The sequence below is a fragment of the Anomalospiza imberbis genome, chromosome 5 (genome assembly GCF_031753505.1).
Source record: "Anomalospiza imberbis isolate Cuckoo-Finch-1a 21T00152 chromosome 5, ASM3175350v1, whole genome shotgun sequence".
In the NCBI taxonomy this organism is placed as follows: Eukaryota; Metazoa; Chordata; class Aves; order Passeriformes; family Viduidae; genus Anomalospiza; species Anomalospiza imberbis.
This window is the reverse complement of record NC_089685.1, coordinates 48,846,631-48,874,117: the sequence shown is the minus strand read 5'-3', so window position 1 is coordinate 48,874,117 and position 27,487 is coordinate 48,846,631. Positions and strand designations below refer to the sequence as shown.

Here is a 27,487-nt window from a genome sequence, read left to right as displayed (position 1 = left end):
TAGGTGTGACTTTGATGGCACAGGATGAAAATGAGGTATTTTCAGTTGACTGATAAAGAGGGATTGAGTTTGCCCAGAAACACCCTGCTTTCCATAAAGGAACAGACACTGGCATGGAGCACAGCTGTTACAGAAGCACTGATGCAAGCAAAATTCACTTGTGAGCGTATTTGCACTGGCAGTGAAGAAAAAACTGCAGTGGTATAGCTGAGTGGCTCTGCAGGTTACTCCTTCAGATTGCCCTTACTTGGCTTCATTCTCCTGTTTTAATTGGGTTGTCCCAGTTGGAACTGTCCACCTGGGTCACCCTGTTGTGACAAAAACCTGAGAGCACAGCTATGTGCTCCTGGAATTTAACAGAGAATAAAGGCACTGAATGGGATTTCCCCTCTAAAATCAAGTCCCTGGAATTAAAGATTACACCACAGCAAAGCACTGGAAGTCAAAAGGGAAGGGAAATTATAAATTGCAAGCTTGGATGGCTCATGCTGTGCTGTCTGGGAGAGTCCAAAGCTTTAAGGATGGGTTGAAAATACCCTGTCACAAATGTGAAAAACCTCTGGGCCAAATGTTGGTTCTACCAATATGAGTGACAAAGGCTGCTGGTGCTCTGGAAGGAGGCTGGTACAGCTGTGTGGAAAGCAGCACGCTCAGCTCACAGCGTGTTTGCTGGGAGCAGGAGTGTTATTCAATCTTAACAGATTACTTTTGAGGGCACGGTGGTGTGTTAAGTCTCCCCCTTACAAACTGTGGGTCATTAGATGTTCGTAGAGCAGTTTACACGAACAAGATGTAAAGCATAGTGTAAGTAGGCAGCTGAAATGAATAAGCTTGATATCTGGCAGTGCTCAGCATCTTTCCTGCTGTTCCAGTCAATGTAAATTATGGATGTTCTGATCAAATTACTTTTGAATTAACCAGACCATTTACTCAGTGCTTACTTTCTCCCTGAAGATAAATGAGAGGGATTCTCATTTTAATCAAAACAAAATACAGAAAAGAAAATCAATTACTATTTAATGTTTTTTCCATCCCTGTGTGATGGAAAGTTTCCAGAGGAACTTGGGCTTAAAATTGCAACGCAATATAAAATGCAGGGATGTGGTTGGATTTTAGCTATTGGATTTTTTTAATATACTATCAGAAAACACAGCTGTGTTGTTTGTTTTTTTAAAAAGGCAAAAGAATTACTCTAAACAATTAAACAAGCAAAAACAGAATACAGTAGATTGCTTCACCCAAAAAATAAAAATCTGTTGCTACAGATGTAAACCACCTAGAAGCCAAACATTTAGAAAAATCAGCCAGCCCTATATATAGAACAGTGTGAATGTGCTGAATTCATTAATGAATAACTTCGTGGATTAGGGCTTGATAGATGGAGTGCTCCATCCAGATGTTTACTGTGATTTCTCAATGGCCTGGTACTTAATCCTCCTGGACAGGAAATACAAGTCTTTTCTCTAGGGTCTGCCTGGGGACTGTGGCAGTGCCTCTCTCTGGCCTGAATCATCTCAGCACGGGATCAGGCTCCAGGAAATTAACCAAGTGGTGGAGGCACGGATTTGCCTTTAACCCTTTCGGTTTCCTCTCAGCTTCAGATGATTTCCTCACCATCTGCCACAACCTCGCTGCTATTTAGTCAACACGTGGAAAAAGAAAAAAAGGAGTCACCCATGTCACCCCGAGATCCCTGTACCCAGAAAATGTGCCGAGGGAGGCACATGGAATCCCATCAGCACTGAGGAGGAGGAGGGCTGTGGGGAGCCTCAAGAGCTTGGTGTGCCCCTCTTCAGCGCTCAGCTTCGTGCTTTTATTGTGATTTTTGTGATGCTGCCACTCCCTGTCAGTGACAGGGATGGCACAAGAGGTAGCATTTGTGAGAAGATTGAGGTCCCCCAGGTGTCCTTGGTCAGGGTACCAGAGAGTGTATTGTGTGCATAAGTAAGTTTGGGTGTGGGTAGGTGAATGCAGCCCCTGCAGACCGCCCCACGGCTCATTTCTCAGCATGTGGGACCTCTCCATGGGATGGGTATTTCATCTCGCTGTGGGACACTGAAGGACACTCCCAGCAGCCACACCTGCTATGGAATGGCACAGTGGGAGCTGCAGTGAATGCTAGGTTTTGTTGTGGATGTGCAGGACTGTGTTCAGGGTAGAAAATACTTCTGGCTAAATCACAAGTACGTGGACAAATAAATTCTTTTCAAAGACTACCTGGTTAAAACACAGCACATCTGTGCACTAGTAGCACATCTCGGCACTATTCTTCCCTAGTCTGCATGTCATCCTTTCTCTCCAGTACCTTGGCTTTCTGCTGCTCTTCAAGAGCATGTTCAGTGTCTTTACACCGAGCTGAAAAAATGAAGGCTATTAAATAAAAATTGTCCTTTAAAATTCCCTGCTTGGAGTAGATGTTCCTTCCCCTTTAACATCATCCTCCTACTTGTCCCTTTTCTCTGCTCTTCTTTTGTACCCACACAAACAGATACCTGAATAGAGTCTCTGAACATTTAAAGCTACAAAGAAAGTAGCTACAAATTACTCAAATGCTGTACAAGCAGCTGCATTTTTCTGATCTATCAATTAATAATGTACATTTTCTTCATAGGGTTTTCTGCGGGGGTTTTATCCAAGCAGATTTGGGCAAGTCTTTATTTTTCTTTGCACTTTAGCATAATCCCATCTGCCTTCAAATTCAGGATGTGAACACTGCAACTTGTTACTTAGAAAAGCTAGAAACTTGAACTAGAACTTAAATTTGGCGTGGTCCCTCCCAGGCATTCTCTGCTATGGATAATGGAATGGCAGAATGGATACAAACATCTGAGAGGCAGCAAGTTACTGCTCTTCTGTACACTTCATTCTGCTCTGAGTGGTGCCCACCATCACAGATGTCTGAGGATGTTTTCTCCTGGAATAATAAATGGTTATTCCCGAGGCAATATTTGGAGGGAGAATGCCTTGCAATTACAGGAGCTGACAGAGCTGGAAAACCAGAATAGTTTTTGAGTGTGCAAGCCCTATACTGGTTGTAATCCTTGATATGCACTGGAAGCAGATCAGCCACTCCTTATTGGGGTGCACAGCTGTGTATGTGGTGTGCCTGTATTTATCGTGGGTTTTGCTAGTCCCACAGGGTGTTATCCTACATTTTGCAGGTTTAATATGTTATCCCATTAAATAACTGTAAATCAGAGGGCCGTTATTTTCAAAGAAGAACTTATTTCTAAATAATTTTGCTTCTAGAAATTACTGGCATGAGTAAAGCTGTCCTTTATTCACTGGCACAGTGGCAAAACAGGTTGGCAATTCTGTGCTCAGTTCTCGGAGATAAAATGCAAGCCACCACTTACAGAAACCTTTTAAAACAATTATGGTTTTCTATTTTGGCAGTGCTTTTAATATCTTTGGGCAGATTTCATACACAGAGGTAATGTTTTAAATTAGGGGAAAGCCACTAGTCACAGTGAATCTAGATGAAGTGTTTGATGGAGCTGTGAGTAGTAATATAAGGATTTAGGAAAAAATGTCACTGTGATGCCAACTGGAAGGCAAAATGGTCACAACCAATTTTGTTAGAAAACTAGAAACTCCACGAGACTGGAGTGGTGTATATATACCAATAGGTTCTAATCCTACAGGATTTATATACATATTTAGTGTATTTTCCTGCAGACCTTGAGTAGAATAGATGAGTTCATGGCTTGGATATAGCAAGTATCTTAGCATCGACTGTATTACTGAACTGTAATTGAAGTCATTGCGTAAAGCTGCTCGATGCTCTCTAATCAGATGTGCATCTACTGAAATGTTTTAGCCTTGGATGTGGGTTTAAGAATGCATAAATGGGAAAGTGTTTGCAAATTTTAACATGAAAATAGCACAGCAGAAATGTCGTTTGCTGGCTTGGGAAGCACCTTTTGGAGCCGCACTAATTCAGCGAGAAACTCGAGGGAGCATAAGCAGGGAGAGCAAACGCAAAGCGGAAAAAAAAATACCCAATCCCTTCCTTTGTTCTTATTCCTCTGGGGAATGGGGAGGGGGGGACACAGGCCACGAGGAGTCCGGAATCCCCGCGGCTTTCAGTTCTGATTTTCATTAGAGGTGAGGGAGGGTTTGCAGCCAGAAGCGCTCGCTGCGAGCAAATCCACGCGCGGGGGCCGCTCCGTAATCCCTCGGTGCGGCGGGGGCGCTGGCTGCGGAGCGGAGAGCGCTGTGCCCCGCGCCCCCGGCCCGGAGGGCAGCCCCAGCCCCCTGCCCGGGCGCACGTACTGCCAGCGCCTGGCCTCTCGCACCTCCGGAGCGGTGCCCCCGCCGCTCATCCCCCGCCCGGGCACCTGTGGGTATCGCCACGGCCGGGTCCCGCTGCCCCAGCGCGTCCGCGCCCCGACGCGCAGCCCCTCGGCGGGGCGGGGCGGGGCGGGGCGCGGGGGAATGCGGCATCCCGGCTCCCCGGGGGATGCTGCCGCTGCCTGCGCGAGGGCGCGGAGCAGGAGGGATCCTCTTTGACGTCAAGCCACCATAATATAATGATCGCTCGTTCATATCCGGGTCCCCGGGCGGCTCCCCCGGGCCGCGCTCGGCCGCGCTCGGCGGCGCAGTGAGGGGAGGCGGGTCGGGCAGGGCAGGGCAGGGCAGGGCAGGGCAGGGCAGGGCAGCGCGGCCGCCCGGAGGTGGCCGGCGGCGGCAGCGGCAGCGGCGCGGCGAGCGCAGCATGCCCGCTGCCTCAGACGCGCCTGCCTCCCGCCGCCGCCGCCGCCGCCGCTGCTGCTGCTGCCCATGGAGATCGCGCTGGTGACTCTGGAGAACGGCGGCACCACGGCCATCGCGGGCGGCGACGATGCCGCGGCCGCCGGCGGCCGGGCGCGCTGGCGGGGCAACTTGCTGCACCTCGCCGGCTCGCCGCAGCTGAGCGACAGTAAGGAGAGCGCCCCGCCGGCCCCACCGCCGCCGCCCGCGGGGGACGAGGAGCGGGAGCGGCCCCCGCCGGGTCCCAGCGCAGGAGGCGGCGGCGGCGCGGCCGGCCCCGACGAGCGGCCGGCGGAGCCCCGCGCAGCCCCCGCGCCGCCGCCGCGGCCGCCGCCCCGCGCCCCGCGCCCCGCCGCGGACATGGGGCCGTCCGAGGAAGGGGGACACCGCCGGGGCATGGCCATGGCGGCGGCGGGCGACGAGGAGGAGGAGGCGGCGGCGGCGGCCAACCCGGGCGCCATGCACCACCAGCGGGTGCTGATCAACATCTCGGGGCTGCGCTTCGAGACGCAGCTGGGCACCCTCAACCAGTTCCCCGACACGCTGCTGGGGGACCCCGACAAGCGCATTCGCTACTTCGACCCGCTCCGCAACGAGTACTTCTTCGACCGCAACCGGCCCAGCTTCGACGGCATCCTCTACTTCTACCAGTCCGGGGGTAAGCTCCGCCGGCCCGTCAATGTCTCCATCGACGTTTTCGCCGACGAGATCCGCTTCTACCAGCTGGGTGAGGAGGCCATGGAGCGCTTCCGGGAGGACGAGGGCTTCATCAAAGAGGAGGAGAAGCCTCTGCCCCGCAATGAGTTCCAGCGCCAGGTCTGGCTCATCTTTGAGTACCCTGAGAGCTCCAGCTCAGCCCGGGCCATCGCCATCGTCTCCGTGCTGGTCATCCTCATCTCCATTATCACCTTCTGCCTGGAGACCCTGCCCGAGTTCAGGGACGAGAGGGAGATGCCCATACCCCTGCCCCCACAAGGTGGAGGTTTGAACGGCACGCCCGGGGACTCCCCACCCATGCAACCACCCAGTAGCCTGGCTGACCCCTTCTTCATCATCGAGACCACCTGCGTGATCTGGTTTACCTTCGAGCTCCTCGTGCGCTTCTTCGCCTGCCCCAGCAAGCCCGAGTTCTCCCGCAACATCATGAATATCATCGACATCGTGGCCATCATCCCCTACTTCATAACCCTGGGCACGGAGCTGGCCCACGAGCAGCAGCAGCCTGGGACTGGCAGTAGCAATGGGGGTGGAGGCCAGCAGCAAGCCATGTCCCTGGCCATCCTCAGAGTCATCCGCCTGGTCAGAGTCTTCAGGATCTTCAAGCTCTCCAGGCACTCCAAGGGGCTGCAGATCTTGGGACAGACTTTGAAAGCCAGCATGAGGGAGCTGGGCCTCCTCATCTTCTTCCTCTTCATCGGGGTGATCCTTTTCTCCAGTGCAGTTTACTTTGCTGAGGCCGATGACCCCGAGTCTCATTTCTCCAGCATCCCTGATGCTTTCTGGTGGGCTGTGGTAACCATGACTACTGTGGGCTATGGGGACATGAGACCTGTCACTGTGGGGGGCAAGATTGTGGGCTCCTTGTGTGCCATTGCGGGTGTGCTCACCATTGCCCTGCCTGTCCCTGTCATCGTGTCCAACTTCAACTACTTCTACCACCGAGAGACTGACCATGAAGAGCAGGCTATCCTCAAAGATGAACACAGTAGTGCTCAGGGCAGCACTGCAGGGGGAGAAGTGAAGAGAAGACCCAGTAAAAACTCTCTGAACAAATCTGTTGTGCACTTGGAAAACAGTGAGGAGTTCAACAATGGCACCAGCTCCTTAGAGAAAGCCAATATCAAAGCAAAAAGTAACGTAGATCTCAGAAAATCCCTCTATGCTCTCTGTCTAGACACCAATAGGGAAACAGACCTGTGAGGAGAGGAGACAGAGTTCAGAGGGGCAGAAGGATTTCCTGGTGTCAGAAACTTGCTACTATAATTATTCTTTTAGTACCAATTAGTTTTTTAAGTCAGGCTGTATTTTATAAATTGATCGCTGTCATGAGCAGTCCTCCAGGAATACATGTTTTTATGTTCTTTTTCCATGACACAAAGGGTCACCTATTTTTAAAATAGACTAAGGATAAGCTACACTCCATGATGCAGGAGCTGGTAAATTATGACAGTGAAAAATCTAATTTGTAGAAACTTATTTTAGCAAATGGTGACTGATTTTCAATGGGTAATTTGTAACCAATTGAGTTGCTCCGAGTTTAGTGTAAAGAACTGGGGGGATGTGTGTGTGGAGAATGAATGGACTGGGGATGGGAGGGGGGAGGTTGTAGGGTTTTGTACTGTAGTTTCAAATTGAAATTATCCAAATATATTTTGTATCTGTATGACTGTATTTATGGTTGAAAGGAGATTTCTTATTCCTATGAAATATGATATCATTAAAGCACTAGGAACATTAGCAAATCAGCACTTTCTGAGTTTTCCACTAGTGATCAGTTCAGATCTGGTTATCTTGTATGTGAAGTGAATTTGGTGCTTTGAACCCTAGAGCAGAAAACTTCCGTTGTCATTGATATGTTAGTTTCTTGTGAGCCTTAAATTATTAAATATTGTAGATATTCTTCTTTATAAATAATTTTATTAGTTACCTTCCTGTTTCAGCATTTCTGAGTAATTCAGTCATGTGCTTACTGTCCCCACTCAAAAAGTATGTGCCGCTTTTTTTTTTTTTTTTTTTTTTGTGGTTTTACAGTTTTATATCTTTGTTATATTTTTGAGACCTGAAGGAAAAAAAATACACTGCTGTTTCTGGTTTCAATCCAGTGCACAATGGATCGAAAGTGATCTGAACAGATTTTCAAGTGCACAACAGATCAAAAACATGAGGGAGTGGATAGGCACAATAAGAAAGTAGAATATTGAGTGCAATATCTACAGAACTGTTTTCATTGTACACTCCAGGTTCCTTGACCGTGTGTATCAGTCACCTTTATGTATGCACACACCATCTGTGTACACAGTTCTCTGGTTTTAGTTCTCTCAGACCGGGAGGGGATGGCACTTCAGGAGTCGAACATGGCGTGCTGTGCTGCTTCAACAACCATCGCCTGGCTTTTCTCTTGGACACGGATGGAAAGCACCATATTTTCATCAAAACACACCCCTGGTTTCTTCAATTTCCAAACAAAACCTCAGTGCTGTGGATTTTACAGTTGAGGTGTTGTTGAGAGACGGTTGACACATTGCCTTCATCAGGATCACAGCTAATTCTGAAGACCGACACAAAGTTGCTCCTTTAGCTCAAAGAGCTTTCTCACAGTTTCTCTTGCAAGGGACATCTCTGTTTCCCCCTCCAGCTTCTGTTGTATTGCTGAAGGATGTTCCATGCCTTTCCCACATCCTGTGGCACAGCAAGAGTAGCAGAGAAGAGAAGGCTTAATTGTCAACATCGCTCAAGGTTTGTTTCTGACAGATTTTCTAATATAAATAAGTGCTCAGCTGGGATTATAATTTATTCAAGTACCTCATCTATGTTCTGAGATAAACTGAGATCAGCTTTGCAGAGCAGCGCTCTGACATTCTCTCCCCTAGACACAAATGCTGCTTTCCTGTCCCTGACCATGCTCTTTAATAATAATGCCCAAATGCATGATGATTTTTTTCTCTCCTGGTCAGTAAAATAACTGCCAAGCAAGTCATACTTTTCATGAACAGAGTGCTCAGCCCAAAACCCAGGGCTGAAGGGAAGGAATTGGAATCTCATAAAAGAGAACAGCATCTTTCACATTAATTTTAGAATTTTAGATGTTGGTTTCTTGGTTGGTTTGCTCGTTTATTTAGATGTGGAATGAGGCTGTAATGTGCTGAGGAGCTGTCTGAAACAAGACTGACAGGAAAAGCGCCCAGTGCAGCTGCACTCTAGAGTCAGGGAGATCTCCACTTTGCCTTGGTGAGAGTTGTTGCACCAGAGGGAAGTGCAGAATCAGCTCTTTGGTGAGGCTGAATCTCAGATGAAACAAAGAAGTGGTGTCACTCTGCTGCACGTGCTGAGACCTAGGTCACTGATGGACTTAGAGTAAGGCTTTTTGCTCAGACAAGTGCTTTGCTTTGCTCTCAGTGATCACATCCATCTGACTCACCTGAATAAGCACCAAATAACTGCAGTGAGTCTTTCAGGATAAAGTTTTGGGGGCGGTCTTTCTGGAACTACTACCCCCACCTGCCTGACCACCAGAGTTTGGTCTTCCAACTGTGTGCTGTGTTAGATTGGGCTGTCAGCTCCTCGGAGCAGGGGCACTGTGTCCACACAGCCACTTGTTTGGAATCCTGTGTAAGGATTTTTGGGATCTGGATTACATTTCTGTACTAAGTGCAGCAAGCTGATGTAGGTGAGAGCAGATCAGGGCTGTGGGGCATGGGTCAAGTTGATCTTGGTGACACAAAGGGAAGGCCTGGTCTTCTTCCCTCCTTTTTTACTTTTCTTCTCTGCACCATGTGTCTTTTTGTTGCTTTCACTGAACTGGTTCTCTCCCAGTATTTGCTTGGCTTGGGTTTCTAAGCAGTTGTTAAGCACAGTTCAGGCACATTCGGTATTGACACCTTTACAAATAAATACATAATTTCTATTGGCTTATGGGGCAGTAAAGGATTTGCTTTCTAATGATAGGTACTGCTGCCAAACACTGAGTAATGTGACCAGGACATGGTTGGAGCCCAGTTCAACAGAGCATTTAGCACAGACACATGCTTAAACCAAAACAGTTTTCAGCAGGTGTTTTAAATGCACTGATTTTTATGATTTTGAGGTTTGAGATCATTAGTTGGACTTGGACGTTCCTTGTGGGTCCCTTCCAGCTCCAGATATTATTTGATTCTCTGATGGTTACTTAAAGATAAGTTATAAACAGGGCTGAAACCTTGGAGCCATGGGTTCCCCTTGGATTTTGGGGTAAATATGTGGGTACATGGTACAGTCACATAATGTGCCAATGCAAATTTGTGCTGCAGAAGAGTGTGAGAGTAAGAGAGAACTGAATCCCTCCAAGAAGGCTCCTGGAAATGTGAGACAGGAAGAGAGTTTTATCTTCCAGGCCCATCACAAGAAGGTAATACACCCTAACCACTATTGATTTTATGTTAGCTGACCTGCAATGAACAGCAGGCTGAATCAGATCTCTTTGCCATATCAAAGGCCTCAAGATATCAGAGCTTAATGAATAGCAAATCATTGCAGACATCAAAAACCCCAAACAAACCCAGCCAAACAACAAACCAGAACTTTTTTGTAAACTCTTTTGGATGGGAGCTGAACAGTGAAGCTCCCTCACCCCACACATGCTGTAGTTATTAATGGCTTGTCCTCTCACGTAGGACACTGTGCACTAAAATGAATTCTTGGGGGTGCTGAAGTGAATGTTCATTTGGGTCACCAGTAATGTAAGTTTAGTTCACTTAGCCTGGCCCCAAGGGGAGTCCACATTTCCCCCTTTTATTTTTCCATCATCCTAAAAAACGATGAAACAGTAGCGAGCAGTTACATAACACCATTCATCTCCTGGAGCTCTGTGAACAATTGCACCACGCTCTCTGTACAGGCAGGGTAAAGAAAAGGCTGAGGAAGGGAAGACCAAGCTTTTCAGAGGGGGACAGGGCTCGGAGAGGCACAAACAGGAGTGGGTTTGGCAGGACTGAGAGGTCTAAAATGTGGATCTCAGGGAAGAGAGATTCCCCCTGTGGTCTCTTGCATGGCTCTGGGTGGCTCTGCAGGCAAGGACTGGATGCTAGCAGCTGTGCACCATGATCCATCTGGTGGAGTCACTGAACACAGAGGGGACTTAATGCTACTCTGAGCAGCACGAACAAATCCCTCTTTCGTGTGCTCTTTTCATTTGGGGTCTGTAGGGAGAACATGGCACTCCTACAGGCTGTTCCATGGCCTCTCCAGCAACAGACACTGCTGGTCTGGTGGAGGTGGTGCTGAGACATTCTCCAGGCACTGCCCCTCTCCTCCCGTTAGGGAGCAAAGCACATGTCAGAGCACTCTCAGGGGGAGACACTTATGTGCACAAAAAGTCTGACTCTTCTGAAACCTATCCCAGTATCACTGAGGTTGAAAAAGGCCTCAGAGATCAGTAAGTCCGCCCTGTGACAGATCACCACTTTGTCAACTGAACCAGAGCACTGAGTGCCACGGCCAGTTGCTTCTTGAAGACCTTTGAGGATGGTGACTCCACCACGTCCCTGGGCAGCTCATTCCAATGCCTGACAACCTTTTCTGTGAAGAAATTCTTCTCCCTGGTCAGTGTTAGTGAAGCTGGTGCTGAGGTCAAATGAGGAGAGTGTTTAGTGGCATGTGACAGTGCCACTGAGCCGTGGTGAGGGACAAGCTGCCTCACTGACATCTGATCCAGCCATTTAGCAAGGTGCCATGAACAGCAGTGGAATTTGGCAGGGGCCACGGGGTGGTTGCTGCCATATTTAGGGAATAGGGGAAAGAGGGCTTTAAGCACCTCATCAAGACTTTGGCCTTGCCACTTGGGCAACAGTGGGATCAGGATGTTGTGTGGCAGGCAGGGTGTGGGGGAAGCCTCAGGAATAATGAGGCTGATCCCTTGCAGGACAGAGAGGCAGCAGGGAAATAGGGAGATGAAGCTCTAACAGCATCTGTCTGCCTTTGGTTCAGCTTTAGCCATGTCACTGTGTGACCACCAGCCTCACTCCACAGCTACAAATGTCCAAAAAATAGAAACAGAAAAGGTCTTTATAATAGTCTAGGCTATGACCAATTGAAATCATTGTTCCAAAATCATTCTGCCATGACTTTTGCTATATACAGCACCACTAAATATTTTTTTTAGATTGTGCCATTTTGTCTTTTCACAGGTTCTGTAATGTTTGGTTTTTGGTTGCTTTGTTAGTAGTTTGTTGGGTTTTTGTTTTTTTTTTGTCTGTTTGTTTGTTTGCTTGTTTTTTACTTTCTTTCTGTATGCATTAACTAGTCCCCAGTTCTTCTGGTCAGCTTGTTAAAGTTCTGCTTCTGTGGCCAAAATTTGGGACCTTAGGGTACTGACACACTACAGTGGACCTGGGTCATGCCACCTGACATCAGTGTGTCAGCTCATTACATGGAATTTCTCCAGTAACTCTGTGTGCCAATTGACCAGAACATACTTAATATTTGTATGATGAAATATCGTGAAATATGTGGCTATAGTAGCCATTTAAATAATATGAAATAAAAACTTTTATGTTAATTGGAATAGGAAAAAAATAAAGCTGATAATATGACTAAACAATTAATTGGAATTAGAAGTTTTGAAGAGAAATACCAACTTGTTTAAAGAAAAAGAAGGCTTCAAACTGACAGAAAGTAGGTTTAGATTGGATATTAGGCAGATTTTTTTTTTCCCTGTGAGGGTGGTGAGGCCATGGCACAGGTTGCCCAGAGAAGCTGTGGATGCCCCAGAAATTACCTGATCTAATAGTAAAATGACTATACTTCCTAGCTGGCAACAAAGTGTTTTCATTAGAGCTTGGGCTTCCTAGCACACAGTCTTTATGGTTACTGCAGAATTAATAATTTTCCAGAGAGAATTTAGAATTTACCAAAAGTCATCTGCAAGTTGTCTTCTGTATAAATAATTCACAGTCATCAGGCAGATGTTTCCAAATAAATCAGTTTTTACACTTGATTGACAGGAAGCAGAGAAAAAAGAAAGATCAGTGTGAAATATCTTATTTCTGTGCTTCAACTGTGGTGTGCCATGGAGATTGTCATTTGCAATATTCTGAAAAAACAGCTGTGGTTGTCTTAAAATTAACATTGGAAAGGATGTTGCTGAAGAATCACCTTGGATGAAAACAGGTAATAATTTCCCTCTCAAGACAGTGGTTACTCTGACCTTCTCCACTTTTCTGACAAAGCCAGTTTGGACATAAATGTTGAAATATAAGGTCTCTTCTCTCAAATCCCATGTCCAACCCTGGCCAGGAATGGTGGTTTCCTCACTCCTGTGGGTGAGGAATGCAATGGAACCTTGCAGCTTTTCTTATGACTGTACAGCTGCATAATAAATACTCATGTCAGGGTTGATGTTTCCATGAAGATGCTGGAGGAAAAGATGGCATGTAAATGGACTACATTGGTCTAAGGGTCTGGTGTGTACAAGGAGCAGGTAGAATTTCTTCCTTTGCATGATTTCACTCCAGTGGTGGTGTCCTAGCATGTAGCAATTCCCCTACAAAATATCACAAAATCCATACCAGGGCTTGCTTTGTTCTCTTCAGTTTGTAGAGATTGGTTACATTATACCATACTTAATACTCTCAAGCAAGTTCAACACATTTAAAAACTCTCCCTCTCCCTCCTCCCTGCTTAATTATAGGTAGAAATGCCTGTGATTGGAAAGGTGAAGAATTATTTGAATTATTTAAGCAATGTAACCTTGTAATTCTTGTTTCTGTCTTGTTTCAAATGATTTGAAGATCTAATGGGGTGTGATTGAATGTGATTCAATTAACCTGAATTTGCAGAGCAAATTGTATGAGTTTCTCAGTTCAGAAAACACAGTAATTTTCAAGGCAGTGCTGCGCAAGGGGGCTGTTTAAAGGAAGGCTGTTGTGAAAATACATGGTGTTTAATTAGGTAAAAGAATGGTGCAAAGAAGCAGGGAGTCTGGGGGGTGACAAAGCTTGTTCTGGGAAGGAATGCCCTCTAGCTTAATCTTAGCCTCTGTGCTTTGAAGGAGTGAGTGTTCCTTGAGCCACAGAGGAAGCAAAGGGAAGAGCAGGAAGATAACAGGTATCAGAGCAGCTGAGATGTCAGAGCACTTGACTGACAAAGGGATGATAGCTCCCACAGTTGTCTCTGCATTTCAGCCACTGGGTAAAATACCTTCACAGGATCTCTCAGGATCATGTTTTAAAAGTTTGCCCAGTGCATTGGAAGGATACAGGCACCTGCCTTTAGGAGAATGTGCTGAAGTGTGGATCTAAGGCAGACACTGGCATTTTCCTGCAGGCATGGCAGAGTAAATTCCAGTAACCAACAAAAGATTCTCAGATTCTCCTTTCCCACTCCCAGAGTATCTCCATCTCCCAGAGTATCTCCATCTCAGTGATACATATTTACAGAGGAGCAGAGTCTGAGAAGTGCAGAATTCTGGAGCACGAGAAAAAAATCTCTTTGGGAGGCTTGGAAACGCTGGGCATTTCAAAATAGCATTTGCACTGCTTCTTGCTAGTGGAAAACGGGGTAGCTCTGTTCTTAAAAAGGAAGCTGGATATTCCACTGAGGGGGAGATACAAATTCTCATAGACATCCTGACTGCATCTATATTAGAAAACGAAATGTGCCTAGGACCATTCCCTGGCACTGAGGCCAGCTGGCAGGAGACAGGCTGAGCTCCTGCTGCCAGAGGCTCGCACTGAAACAAGGTGTTCGGCACTCAGCCTGCTGGGCTCCCTTCCTGGCCTCTGCTCATGCCCATCTCGTGCCTAGGAAGTATTTTGGGATAGAGTGCTTGGGTGCAGACTTACCAGTGTGACCAGGAGCCTTGAAGTGTAATTGATTGTGATTAATTGCTTGGGAACATTCCCTCAAACTCTTGAGGCGGCAAGTGTAGATACAGTCCTGCTTTGATGCCTCTTACCCTCAGGTAATTTTGGGGTATCTTAAAAGCTTTACACATTTCCCCCTGCTGGCACATTCTTAAACAATAATCAGTCTCTATTCACTGAGAACAGTTATTCCTGCCAAAATCTGTTCTCATCTAATTCTGCTTCCACCTGCACTCATCTATATGCAACTCTAACTAAAAATGACCACACTCTTCCAGCTGCACACAGAGAACAAGTGGATCTGACAGTGGGAGTGGGATACTGTTGCTTTGGTTTTTGGCTGATTTTCCTGTTTGCCTGGCCCTAGTGTAGGCTGTATCTTGTGTTTCAGTCACTGCATCTTCTAGCTCTGCTTAGAATTTCAGCTGAGGCCCTGGTGGCTGTGCATATCCCCTGGTCTTGCTGTCCAGCACGAAAAAAAAATAAACAAACAAAACCAAACCAAAACAAAAACAAATAAAAAAACCAACAAGAACAACAACAAAAGAAACAAGGAAGGGGTGGGGACACTGCATTCTAGTGCTGAAGAAAGCAAGGACCACCCAGCACAGGCAGAAAGTGGAGCAGCACTACAATTCTTCTGTGGCTTCAAGGTGAGCCTACATGCCAGTGGTCCCCAGGGAATGGAATATGAGTTAAATTCAGTCAGAGGGAGAAGAAAAAGTAAACTTCCTCCTTCCTTCTACTAAAGTAGAAGTAAACTTAAATTTAAAATCTTTCCTGTATCCATGGGTCTTGACAGCTCTAACTACAATAGTTTAAGATGTCAATGCTGTCAACCACCCTAAGAAGATGGTAAGCAGTAAATCACTCTGAAGGGACCACTAAGGACAAGTAAACCTACTGATGGGATTTTTCTTCCAGCAGACAAATGGGCACCTGGTTTAGTGTGGGTGTCATATAGAAAAGACCAGCAGAATGCGGAGGTTGGAATGCTGAGCTACACCACCTGGGAAAAAGTGATGCAACTTTTTGTGCCAGGGTATCACTCCTCGAGGTCTGTTTCATCAAGTAAGGCTGAAAACTTTGTTTATTGTATTCATGTGTTAATATTTAGAGATAGGACACATAATGAAAATGCACATGTAGAAAACATGAAGATTTGCAAGAAAGCAAAAGTGTCATTCAGGTGCCAAACACATCCTGGAGGTGAGCAGATGCAATCATCATCAGAGCCAGTAAAGGGAGGAGGGCTTTCTAATTATTTCCCAGAGGGAAAGTTGTAAAGTCATTTTTGCAGCATTCATGGAAATTTATATTTAACATATCTCAGAAGCACACCCTGCACTCTGTTCACTCTGTAGCTGCAGATTAGTCCTACTGAAGGCAACTGGATTCCATTCCAGGAATCCTGCTCAGATCGACTTGAGCTCTGCAGTCACATCCTTTGTTTTCCTTGACCCCTGACAGCCCAAATTAAACGGACATCTCTCTTAGCAGTGAGGGAATGCTGATGGCATGTGCTGTGGGCACGCTGTGGGAACAACATCACTTCTTGCCTGGCCTCAGCGTGGCCAAGTGGCAGCATGGCATGTCCTGGCTGCACTCGTCCCTCAGGCAGGGCAGGTGATGCTGGGGAGGGGTGTCAAGGGTCCGAATTTGGAAGAGAAAATAATCAGACTGATGACTGGAACAAAATGCTCAAGCCAAAATGCTTTCTCCCTAGGGAAGCTCTCCCACAGCCAGATGCAGTTTTGTTCAGCTGTCTGGATTTCATTCCAGGACTGCACGTGGCTCTTGAGGTTCTGCCTGAGACTTTTTTGTCTGCTGTTGGGTAGCAAACCCAAACAAACAGGAAGTCAGGCCTGAACAGGAATGTCACATATCATCCACTTCTCATCCCTGTAAAAACCATCCGTATTCCCTTGTCTGATTTTCTAATTGAATCATCATGGCTGTAAAATCACACTGTAAAATATCCTCCTCTCCTCTGCAGAGAGCCCAGAGGCAGGAGCCAGTGTAACATATTTGGAATTTGTTTTCCTTTTTAGAAGTGGCTAGCATTTTGGGTAATTTTTTTCCCAGGCTAATGTACATCTGATGTCAGGCTCCCCAGATGAGAATGGTTAAACTGGAGTTGACATTTTTAGAAATATGTGCGAATGGAAAAATATCCTGGGAGGACTGCCAATGGCTGATTTTTTAAAGTCTTAGTCTTTGTTGGATAGGAACCATGAGCCAAGTACCTGTGCTGAAAAGAAGCCTTGCTTATAAAATGTTTTGCTCAGGTGTGTGCCAGACGTGCCTTCTCAATTTAAAGAGAGGGCAGCAGTGAATTTCAGCAGGCTGTGACTCAGACAGGCAATATTCAATTCACCTTCCTGATCAGATGACAAACAGCCGGTTAGCATCTTTCCCAAAGGGAGGTACAGAGACAGGAGAAGTTCCTGGTGAAAAATGGATTTTCCAAGGTTGAACTGTCAAGTGGTGCAGACAAATCTGCCTGACCTGTGGCTGTTCTTTCCAGTTTGGTACTGACACGACTGGGACAAGACAGCTTAGAGCTGAGCTGGTTTGCAGCGAGCCAAACCTGCAGCTTTCTAATTCCCAGCGAGCTGGTGGAATTTGGAGGATGAGTGCAGCTGATTCGCAGTGCTGTGAATGTCAGCAATTTTCACTGGCTTTGTGGGGGGCTGGCGTTTGCTGCCTCATCAGAGCAAATGCCTTGTTGGCAGGTGGCAGGCTCACACTGAGCGAGCAGGGGCTGGCACAGGGGCTAAGTCCACGCAGGGCGGGCACTGAGGGCGCAGCATCAGCTCGCTGGGAACAGACGGCTCCATCTCCAGCCAGGGCTGCAGCCAGCCCCCGCTGAGCTGCTGGCTCTGGATCTCAGTGGGAGCCTAGAGCTGCTGGCTCTGGGTCTCGGTGGGAGCCTAGAGCTGCTGGCTCTGGGTCTCGGTGGGAGCCCGGAGCTGCTGGCGCCAGGCAGCGCTCGGGGAGCAGCTCCGTGCTGAGCCTGCCCTGCTGCCCAGCAGGATCAGGATGTGCTGAGCCGGCCCTGGCTGGGTGCTCCAGAGATCCAGCACGGCTCTCCTCCAGCTTTGGTGGGCACATCAGCCATCCCAGGACAGTGGCAGGGTGCTTTTGTGCACACCATCCTTCTCCCATCCTGTCCTGGTTTAGGGCAAATTTGGGAGGAAACATCCAAAGGAGTTCCTCTAGGAAGCAGATTCAAGCAGCCCCTCGCCCAACCAATTCAGGAAAAGATTTCCTTGGAGAAAAGTGGGAAAAAACTGTTTATTTAACAGGCAAAGCATTCACCAGCACAAAAAAAAAAAAAAAAAAAAAAAAAAAAGAATATTAAACAATAAAACCTTAAAAAAACTCAGAAAGTCCCCTTGGTGGGCTGTAGCTCAGCTCACACAGTCTTTTCTCAGTCCCTCCAGTGCTGGAAATGCCATGGCCCAGGCCCGGCCCCGTGGGCCACAGGTGCGAGCTGCCGGTGCTCTGCTGCTGTTCAGCCCAGAGCAGGTTTGAACAGGTCCAAAGAAAAAGAAAAAACACAGTCCAAGGAACTTTTCTGTCTCAGCTACCTAAAAACTAACTAAAAGCAAAGGAGAGCCCTGTCCTGCTGTCTGTCTGTGCTGCAGACAACACAGTCCAGGAGAGGATGCAGGGGACCAGGTGCAGTTCCTGAAAATAAACTCTGTGCTTCTCTCCCCCCTTCGCTCTCAAAACCAGTCTGAAAGGTGCAAAACTTATTTCTGGGCTAAACAGACAAATGGGAATACGAGCATCATAAAGTCACTCCAGGACACATCCCTCTCTCTCTTTTGCAGGCTCAGCAGGCTCTGCCTCATCATCATCTCCCTGATTTCCATACTCCAAGCTGAGTGGATGGGGCAGTGCCTGGTGCTCCTTATTGAACAATCATCATCAACATATTTATCAACCAACTGGATGCAGGAGTTGAAGGCACCCTTCAGCAGGGTTGCTGGTGATGCCAATACGTGCCATGGAGTACATGCTCTGGCCCCGGCAGGGCTCCCGGGCCTGGCTGGTGTTGGGGATGGTTCCCCACACAGGGACACCGTGGCTTAGTGGTGGCCTTAGCAGGAAGTTTAGGTACAGCTATTTTCACACACAGTTGGCTCTGTGGAGCACTGCAGAAACAGGCTGATATCAGCTCTGCAGACAGCAGTGAGCTGAGGTGGGTTCAGTCTGGAGAAGGGTTTGGTGGTTTTTTAGTCACTCCTTTGTTCCTCAGTAGCTTTTGAACTTGTTAGCCATTTGCAACCAGCTTGGGCAAAAGGACACTGGCCTTGAAGAAGATAAGGTTTCTTCTTTTTACAGCTTTTGGAAAGGTAGCTGGCTGCCTGGGGGAAAGAAAGACTAGAATTAAAACTGCTTCTCTTGGGCAAAAGCTGTGGCATGACCTGTCCTATCAACACAGGAGAGACCATGGCATATTCACAGACTTCTCTGAGTGCTGCAAATGCTAACTAGATGGGATTTACAGGGTAACAGCAAGAAGCAGAGTTCTGCTTAGAAGTAAGGCAAACAGTGCCTTGCATCTTGAGGCAGAGTTCCTTCCCTTCCTTCCCTTCCCTTCCTTTCCTTCCCTTCCCTTCCTTTCCTTCCTTCCTTTCCTTCCTTCCTTCCTTTCCTTCCTTTCCTTCCTTTCCTTCCTTTCCTTCCTTTCCTTCCTTTCCTTCCTTTCCTTCCTTCCTTTCCTTCCTTTCCTTCCTTTCCTTCCTTTCCTTCCTTTCCTTCCTTTCCTTCCTTTCCTTCCTTCCTTCCTTCCTTCCTCCTTTCCCTTTCCCTTTCCTCCAATGCTGAGGAAAGAAAACCTTGTGCTTAAAGCTCATATCCTTTTCTGCTGGACTGCAGCGGTGAGCTTGGAGGGGCAGGAGGAAGAGAGAGAAGGCTTTGCCAGGGAAGAGTTTACAAGAATGGATCTTTGTTTACGTTCTTAGGCTGTGATCATCATGGATTCTCTGAATGAGACCCTTCCAGTGATGCCATATAAAATGTGGCTCGTAGCCCTCGTGTATTGGCTCTCCGTGAGCAGTGAAGCAGCTGGGTGTTTTAAAAAGAAAATATAGGTGCATATATATTAGCAATGTGTGACTTTTGAAAGGAAAGTGCATCTCAGAGCTGTCCTTTGTCCTCAAAACTCTGGCCCCTGAAGGAAGTGTCACTTCCTGGGCCCCTGGTGGAAGGGTTTGCTGTGCTTGAGGAAAAAATACCAGTTGCTGTAAGTGTCAGCTTGGGGCTCTGAGCTGATGGCTTTTTATGCCTTGGGCCTTGTTTCTTCAGGGCTCAAGTCTAGGGCCAGTTCTGTTCAGTTATTTATCAATGACCTGGATGCAGCAGTTGAACACACCATGAGAAATTTGCTGGTGGCACCAAACTGAGAGGTGCTTTTGACTTTCTACAGAGCCAGGAGGCCTTGAGAGGTTGGAGATTTAGTCTGTGAGCCATAGGGTGGAATTTAACAACAACAAATGCTGGATTCTGCACCTGGAACAGGGGAATGCTGGGCAATATACACTAGGAGATGAGTGCTCAGACAGTTGGACCTTTCCAACTGAAAATATTCTATTTTTTGTTCTATTTTCTAAAGCTATGAATCACCCTGGAGAGATGGGCAGTCATGCTTGATTGGTTCACACACAGGCAAATCTGGGTGAGGATCAAAAGGCATTTGATGTGCTGCCATTGTTAAGAAAGGCTGCAGAATTTTGTCAGTGATGGATTTCTGGTGAAATCTTTTCAAAACCAGTGATGAAATGCTCACCAGACCAGACAAAGTCAACACTTCTGACTTTAAGCCATGCACAGCACACGGTATCTGTACCAGACCGGTGGGGAAGAGGAAGAGCGTCCTGTTTGAAATTCAATTTTTACATTATTCTTACAATGCTGTGCAGTCTGACTCATAACTGTTGAACACTCAGCCTATGTTGAACACTCAGCCTCTCTCAAAAAGCAACCTGATTTTGAAAGGTAGGAACTGCTGCAGAAGAGAGGCAGAGGCCCAAACACCCTCACCTTGAAGTCTGTCATGGCTTCCAGGTCTAGAAAAATCCTCAGTGAAAGCCATGTATGTGCTTTATTTTTCCTTTATGTTCTTTTACCATGGTAAAATAAGTGTAGCAGCCTGCTGCAAAACAAATGGAATGTAATCTGCCATTTTTTCTCTTGACCATTTTGAAATAGTCTGTTCAAATAGCTAAAGAATGGCATGCAGGCAGTTTGTGAAATCATTTTGCATGAAGGGATTTCAAAAAGCTTCCCCAAAAGCTACCTACAAGTTATTAACTCACATTTGGGGACCATCTGCCCAGTGGCTTTTCAAAATAATACTATAAGCACACAGGCTAAAAGCAAGAAATGTCTTACAAAAGCATATCTTTCAGAAAAAATAAAGAAAAGAAAAAGAAAAAAAAAAGGAAATGAAAAAAAAATTAATAAAATAGAAAAAAGAAAAGGCAAAATCTGCAATAACTGAGCCTTACCTTTCATTATACCCTAGGTGATAAATCAAATTTGAGAACAGAAGTGTATTTGGGGCTTTGCCACAACACATGTATGTTCTGAAAATCATCTTCTAGTTCCTGTTGCAGAATTTTGACCTATTTGGCTCCTGCTACATTTGTTTGGGGGAAAATGCAGTGCGCGTAAAAGGGACATTGCTGTGGCTCTTCAGATTTTACAGGCAAGGATTTACAGCAATTTTTCTTCTCTAGAGAATGACCAGAGATTGGAGAGGTTTTTTCCTAAATCTGTAAGGCTTCAGCTACATGGGAACATTTGGGAATCTGAATGGGAATCAGAAAAAAAATAGTTCTTAATTTCAAAGACTCAAAATGTTGCACACTCCTTTGCGGATAATCTAGAATAAGGATAGGCCTAATTTATGTGTAACTGAGTCCACTTTGGAATTCTAAATCAAATTTAATCTCTATTATTTTAAAGAAGAATGGCTGTGCAGGGACTAACCAGGACAAACATGGCATTTTCCTTGGTAGACAGTCCCCATTCTTAAAAGTCATCTCAGAAGTCAGGGAGGACACTGAAGTCATTGCAAACAGACAAGCCACCTCCATAATTTGTTGTCCACAGAGGGAACACTTCAACATAGTGCTGAGCAACATTTTTTTGATGTGCTGCATTCCTTTTATCACCTGTGGGTGTTGAGGGCCATTGGTAACACCCATGGTGAAGTACAGGTGGCATTGAGGGTGACCTGTGCTGCTAAACAGCACTTGTGTCATAGCTGTTGTCAAATTTCATAGGCATTGAATGAAGAGTAACTTAATCCCAGAAGGAATGAAAAAACCTTTACCATTCTTAGCTGCAGAGCACTAACCCCTGAGATCAATCCAGGATGGGGATGATAAATATCCATACAAAAAGGGTGAGAGAATTGACGATGTTCAGCCTGGAGAAGAGAAGCATTGGGGTGACCTCATTGTGGCCTTCCAGGACTTGAAGGGAGCCCACAGGAAAGATGGAGAGAGACTCTGGACATGGGCCTGGAGTGACAGGACAAGGGGGAATGGCTTCACACTGACAGAGGTTTAGATTGGATATTGGGAAGAAACTGCTCCCTGTGAGGTTGGTGAGGCTCTGGCACAGGTTGCCCAGAGAAGCTGTGGCTGCCCCATCCCTGGCAGTGTCCAAGGCCAGGCTGGATGGGATTTGGAGCAACTTAGTCTAGTGGAAGGTGTCCCTGCCCATGGCAGGAGGTTGGAACTGGATGATCTTTACCAACCCAAACCATTCTGTGATTCTGTGACTGGAATTTGGGCCAGAGAGATGCCCACTCCACCCTTACTTGATTCAAATTGTGTTTGGACTCTTAAGACCTGTTCTGCTGTAGAATTGAATGGATGTTTTGCAACTGGCTTCAGCAGACAGAGAGAGGATGAAATAGCACTGGTGCTGATTTTGGTAAACTTTCCCACTGCTGGTTGGATGGAGCAGGGGTTTGTCTGAGCCCTGTTTTGAACTGGTGGCAAAAATCACTTTTGAAAAGGATCAGGATGAGGCAGTTATTCCCCACTGTCAGCTTGGAGCCTGAACTATGAATCAATCTGTTTCTGTGGTCTCTTATATGAGGCTGGGTATCACTGTCAGTCCATAATGCTTAAACTGGGAAAAATGGAGGTGGAGAAAGTGGGAACAATTCTAGGCAAATGGGACTTCTGGACTTTCCTTAAGGAAACTTACCTGGAGGGTTGCAAGTGCTGAACTGATGTGTAAAAACCTTGTGCAGATTCACAGCATGCCAGATTAGTGCTTGCTATTTGAAAAGAAAGCTGGAATAGCAATCTATTCCATGTTTTTATTTTCTGTAATTTATAATCTGGATATTTCCTTCAGTGTTCTGGCCCTTTGGAATCCGGTTCAGTTTTTGGCTTCTCTGATTACCTGTGTCACTAAGTTCTGTAGCCTAATTACATCTTCTGTTAGAAAGTAATTCCTTTTCCTGCTTTTAAATGTTCTGCTGTGGATCTTTCACACATCTCCTGTAAGGCTTCTTAGTCAGTTTTAAGCTCCAGCACCTGAAGCTGGATCCTAAAATGGGCTGATCCATGGATTACTGTAAAGATGATATTTTCACTTTCACCCTCTTTTTCTCACACACCCTGTCACCATTACAGCTGTGACTGGGCCATGTGTAGTGAACTCAAGCCTTCACTTTCCAGGTAATGAAACTCTTCACTGGTGGTCTCTCACAGGTGGAATTTAGAGCACTGACTCTAAATTCTAAGTGGTGGCAGCCAGGTCTCTTGAATATTCGCTGTTGGTTAAGTTTTAGCCTGATTCAGATTTAAATTTGGGCTGGCTTCTTTTTAACCAGCATCACTATAAATACTCAGAATGTGTTTTTTTCAGAACTCAGACAAAAGTTTAGATCTCTGTGATACATGTGAGGATTTTTTCTTACACATTATGCAGCTGCAAGTTTTACTGGCCATTTTGCTGTATGTTCACCCAACTTTTTCTTCTTTCTCTGAAGAATCTCAACATTCCTTTTGACCTAACTGCTGTACAGGAATTGATCATTTGTAGACTACTCTGTCTCATGTCTATCTTTCCAAAGAAATTTAAATATTCAGTGGAACACAAGCACCAGGGAGCCTTGCCTGGTCTTCTACCATGATTACACCAGGTGTGTCACTCACTGAGAGGGCACATTCAGCCTTTCTTGAAGCAGGTGCAGGCTTCATAGGAACAGATCCCTTCCAGTACCTGAAGGGACAAAGATGGAGAGGAACTTTTTACAAATGTAGTGTCAGAACAAGGGGAAATGACTTCACACGGACAGAGAGCAGGTTTAGATTGGCTATTAGGAAAAAAATGTTCCCTGTGAGGGTGGTGAGGCCCTGGCACAGTTGCCCAGAGAAGCTGTGGCTGCTCCCATGCCCTTTCCTGAAAGATCTTTTGTCCCTTTTCAGTTTGTGAATGGCCTGGTTCTTCCTACAGCCACCAGAGTCATTAACAGGACTGTCTCACCACTCTGCCCTGTTAGTTCTGCCAGCCTCCATGAGTCACAGCAACACCTCCCACAAGCTCTAGCAGCACCTGTGAAAGTCACACACTGTCAGACTCAACACTGCCTTGTGCCAGCCTAAGTTTGCCTTTGTCATAGGCAAACCTGACCCAATGCTGCATTTCACTAGGGGAGTTGCTGTTGTTTCAAGAAAGCCTGTGTTTTTCTGATGGGAAGGTGCTCCTGGTCTACATTCCCAGGTCACAGAGCAAAAGACTGTGCTCACAGAGCCTGTGTGGGAGCAGGAACAGAGGAAAGGCAATGCCACTGAAAGATTGCTCTAATACTGCTGAACATACCAAGGCTGGTCTAATTAAGCTGGAGGTGAAAGAGTTAATCTAGGCCCTGCCATGGCAGCCAAAGGGTGCACTTTAGGTATTTGCCAATGTCTGACTCAAAAACAGTAAGTCACAGTCCTGACACAGTGGAAGACACTTGGTGTGGTGCCACTGACTTCACGGGGGTCAGAACTGAGCTCAGGGCTCAGTTTAGACATTTTGGACAGCACAGTTCAAGTGTAGGATACTGATCTCTGCCAAGAACTTAAAACTGAATCCAGCCAGCACAGAATCAGGTAGTCCCTTAGGAAAGGTTGTTAGACTTGTCAGTATTGACACTGGATTTCAGATGTATATTTGCTTAATTACTCTTTTGATAAAACCCCTTATTAAGCAAGTCTGCTCTCCATCTGGTGCTGATCTGACTTAAAATACAGCAAGATTGGCAACTCATTAATTTATGGACAGGATAAGTATAAAATTTGCATAAATCGGTTAATACTAGAAAGTACAAAACTTTTAGTTTCTTGAAAAAGCAAACTATGAAGCTTTCCTCTTAGGACAGATACTCTTTGTGAGACGGAGAAATATCTCACATGTTTCTCGTGACAAAATATCGAGTAGTGATGTTTGAGTTTTTCAGATTCCTTTCCCATTAATTCTTGTTTCAAATATAGAACTATACTTGTCTTGAACCTGGTGACTTTGTCTTCAAGGCAAAATTCCTGCTCTTTAATGATGTGGTTTTATTTTTAAGGCTTTAATCTTACATCAGTAATTTTAAGTGCTTTTCAGTGATGCTCTGAGTGAGGAACTACCATCCTTCTTTGTTGTTTTCAGTGCCAGATGACATTTTTATCCAATGGTAGGCATCCATCTGCCATGAAAATTGAGTTCCTGGAATGCAGTATACAGATGTGAGTCAATTTTGATCATTGCTCTCTGGAAATTATAATGATTATATACATTTTAGTAGTTAGTTTACCCTCTGGATTGCAACTCCTTCTTCTGAATCACTAGAAGGAAATCACTTTTGTTTTATTTTTTTTTTTCTGGAATATGAAAAATCTTGTTTTAAATGAACCACCCTGCTCTAGCTTGTAGGAACTGCAAGTTGCAGTCTGTGAGAGGTGGCAAAGAGCTCATCTCCCATATGATTGAGGAAACCTTTGCCAGAGAACTCTGGATTGAACCAGGAATGTTTCCATGAAAAATGTATCTTCCAAGCACCTAACATCCTCCAGAAAAAAAAAAAAACAGTTAATGGAGAAAGTCCCTTGCTTTGCTCTATTCCATTTGAAAAAGTGTCCCTGCATCTTCTTTTCCTTATGTTTGGAGAAGAGTGGGAGGAAGTGCAGAGACCAAGTCCATGTGAATGGAAAGCTGCTCTTTGCAAGTCATTTCCTGACTGTTCTGAGTGATGGCTTTCACAGAATCCTTAGGGCTGGAAGGGACCTCTGGAGCTCATCCAGTCCAACCCCCCTGCCCAGGCAGGGTCACCCAGAGCAGGTGACACAGAAACACATCCAGGTAGGTTTGGAATGTCTCCAGAGAGAGAACTCCACACCCTCCCTGGCCAGCTGTTGCAGTGCTCTGCCACCCTCAGTGGAAAGAAATTCTTCCTCGTGCTGAGGTGGAACTTCTTGTGTTTACTTTATGGCCATTGCTCCCTGTCCTGTCATTGAGCACCACTGAGGAGAGCCTGGCACCATCCTCTTGATGCCCTCTTTGAGATATTTTTTTGTCCTTTCCTGTCCTTCTGTGCACCTCAGGTGATAAGACAGAGCTGAGAAGTAAGATATGGAAAGGGTTCCTCCGGATTAATAGAGTCTGCTTAGAACAGCTGCACACAAAGACAGGTTCAGGACAGGAGACTGCAGCTCAGGACAAACCTTACTCTAAAGGACTGCTGACAGGTGTTTGATAGCAAAAACTTGTTTAACTCAGTAATACCAAGGAGCCTCTCTGTTAAACAGAAAGCTCACAGCAGGACACTGCTGCATTAACAAGATTTTCTCTGGCTGCTCCAATTCCCTTTAGCTTTTTTTTAGTGGAAGCTTCTCCTGCAGTGTGCACAGGCTTCATTTCAGGTCAGTAATCACATCCTCCTCAGCCTCTCCTGGGGCTCTCACATTGATCATCCTCCAGCTGGAGGAATTGTCTGAGAGGAAGGGCATGACTGTTGTGTTGAGGTCACATTTCTAGTGAGGGTGGACTGAGGGAAGCTTCTGCCCTTTGGATTCAGGGGAGACCTGACATTTGGATGTGATGTGGGTGTGCAAGCTGTCAGCCTTCCTGCTCCGTCATGCACATCTGCCCCCCTCCAGGCAGCCAGTTATGCTGGGGAGGGACGAGAGGAGAGGGCAGAGCATGTGACGGATGGCTCAAGCTGGTGTTTGGGTTCTGAGCAACAAAGTCTCTGCTGGATGAGGCTGTGTCACCAACAAAAGGCTCCTTGACTGTTCTGAGTCATCAGCAGCAGTCTGTGTGAAGGACTTGAGTTGACATGAGGGTAGGAAGTTTGCCCCAGGACAAATCTGGAGAACAAAACATCCACAGAAATAAAACATGCTTTATGTTTTGCAGTGTTACCTGGAGGGCCAGATGGGAGCAAAAAGAAAAAGCAGGAGGCCAGGGGATCTAAAAGCTTGTGAGAAAGAGCTATTTGACATCCTTTGCTATGTTTTCCTGGGAGAGCTGGAATAACACAATGGATCACAAGTGATCCTTCTGCTAAACTGACTCCAGACCAAGCTGACTCCAGAACCAAGCTGACACCTAGCTACCTCCTCAGTAAAAAAGGGCATTACTTTGGCTAGATGCACTCAAATGTCCTGGAGAGCCAATTGCTTCTGTGTGAGGGGAATCTTGCTACTGAGTATCCTGGCCTGTATCAGGAATGGTTTGGCCAGCAGGAGCAGGGAGGTCATTCCCTGTACTCGGCACTGGTGAGGCCACACCTGGAGTGCTGTGTCCAGTTCTGGGCCCTCAGTTTGGGAAGGACATTGAGACGCTTGAGCACGTCCAGAGGAGGCAACGAGGCTGGTGAGGGACTGGGAACACAAACCCTGTGAGGAACGGCTGAGGGAGCTGGGGGTGCTCAGCCTGGAGAAAAGGAGACTCAGGGGTGACCTTATCACTCTCTACAGCTCCCTGTGGCTGTAGAGTGTGGAGGCTGTAGAGTGTGTACAGCTCTACAGTGGCTGTAGTCAGGTGGGGGTTGGTCTCTTTCTCCAGGCAGCAACTGACAGAACAAGAGGACATCAAGGGAAATAGAGGTTGGATATTAGGAAAAAGTTTTTCACTGAAAGAGTGATAAAATACTGGAATGGTCT

The 27,487-nt window shown here is 46.3% G+C and overlaps 1 protein-coding gene and 1 long non-coding RNA gene across 4 annotated transcripts in view; one reads left to right on the top strand and one right to left on the bottom strand.

Annotated features, from left to right (window-relative positions):
• The window catches only part of LOC137474233 (uncharacterized), a 243,070-nt gene that overhangs the window by 181,212 nt on the left and 34,371 nt on the right, over window positions 1–27,487 (bottom strand). The window lies entirely within an intron of this gene.
• LOC137474225 (potassium voltage-gated channel subfamily A member 5-like) overlaps window positions 4,471–27,487 on the top strand; it is a 159,497-nt gene continuing 136,480 nt past the window's right edge. For all 3 annotated transcript variants that reach the window (XM_068190597.1, XM_068190596.1, XM_068190595.1), the window contains exon 1: window positions 4,471–8,208. In XM_068190597.1, coding sequence (XP_068046698.1) covers window positions 4,783–6,672 — 1,890 coding nt within the window. In that variant the 5' untranslated portion in view covers window positions 4,471–4,782 and the 3' untranslated portion in view covers window positions 6,673–8,208. The remainder of the gene's footprint in view (window positions 8,209–27,487) is intronic.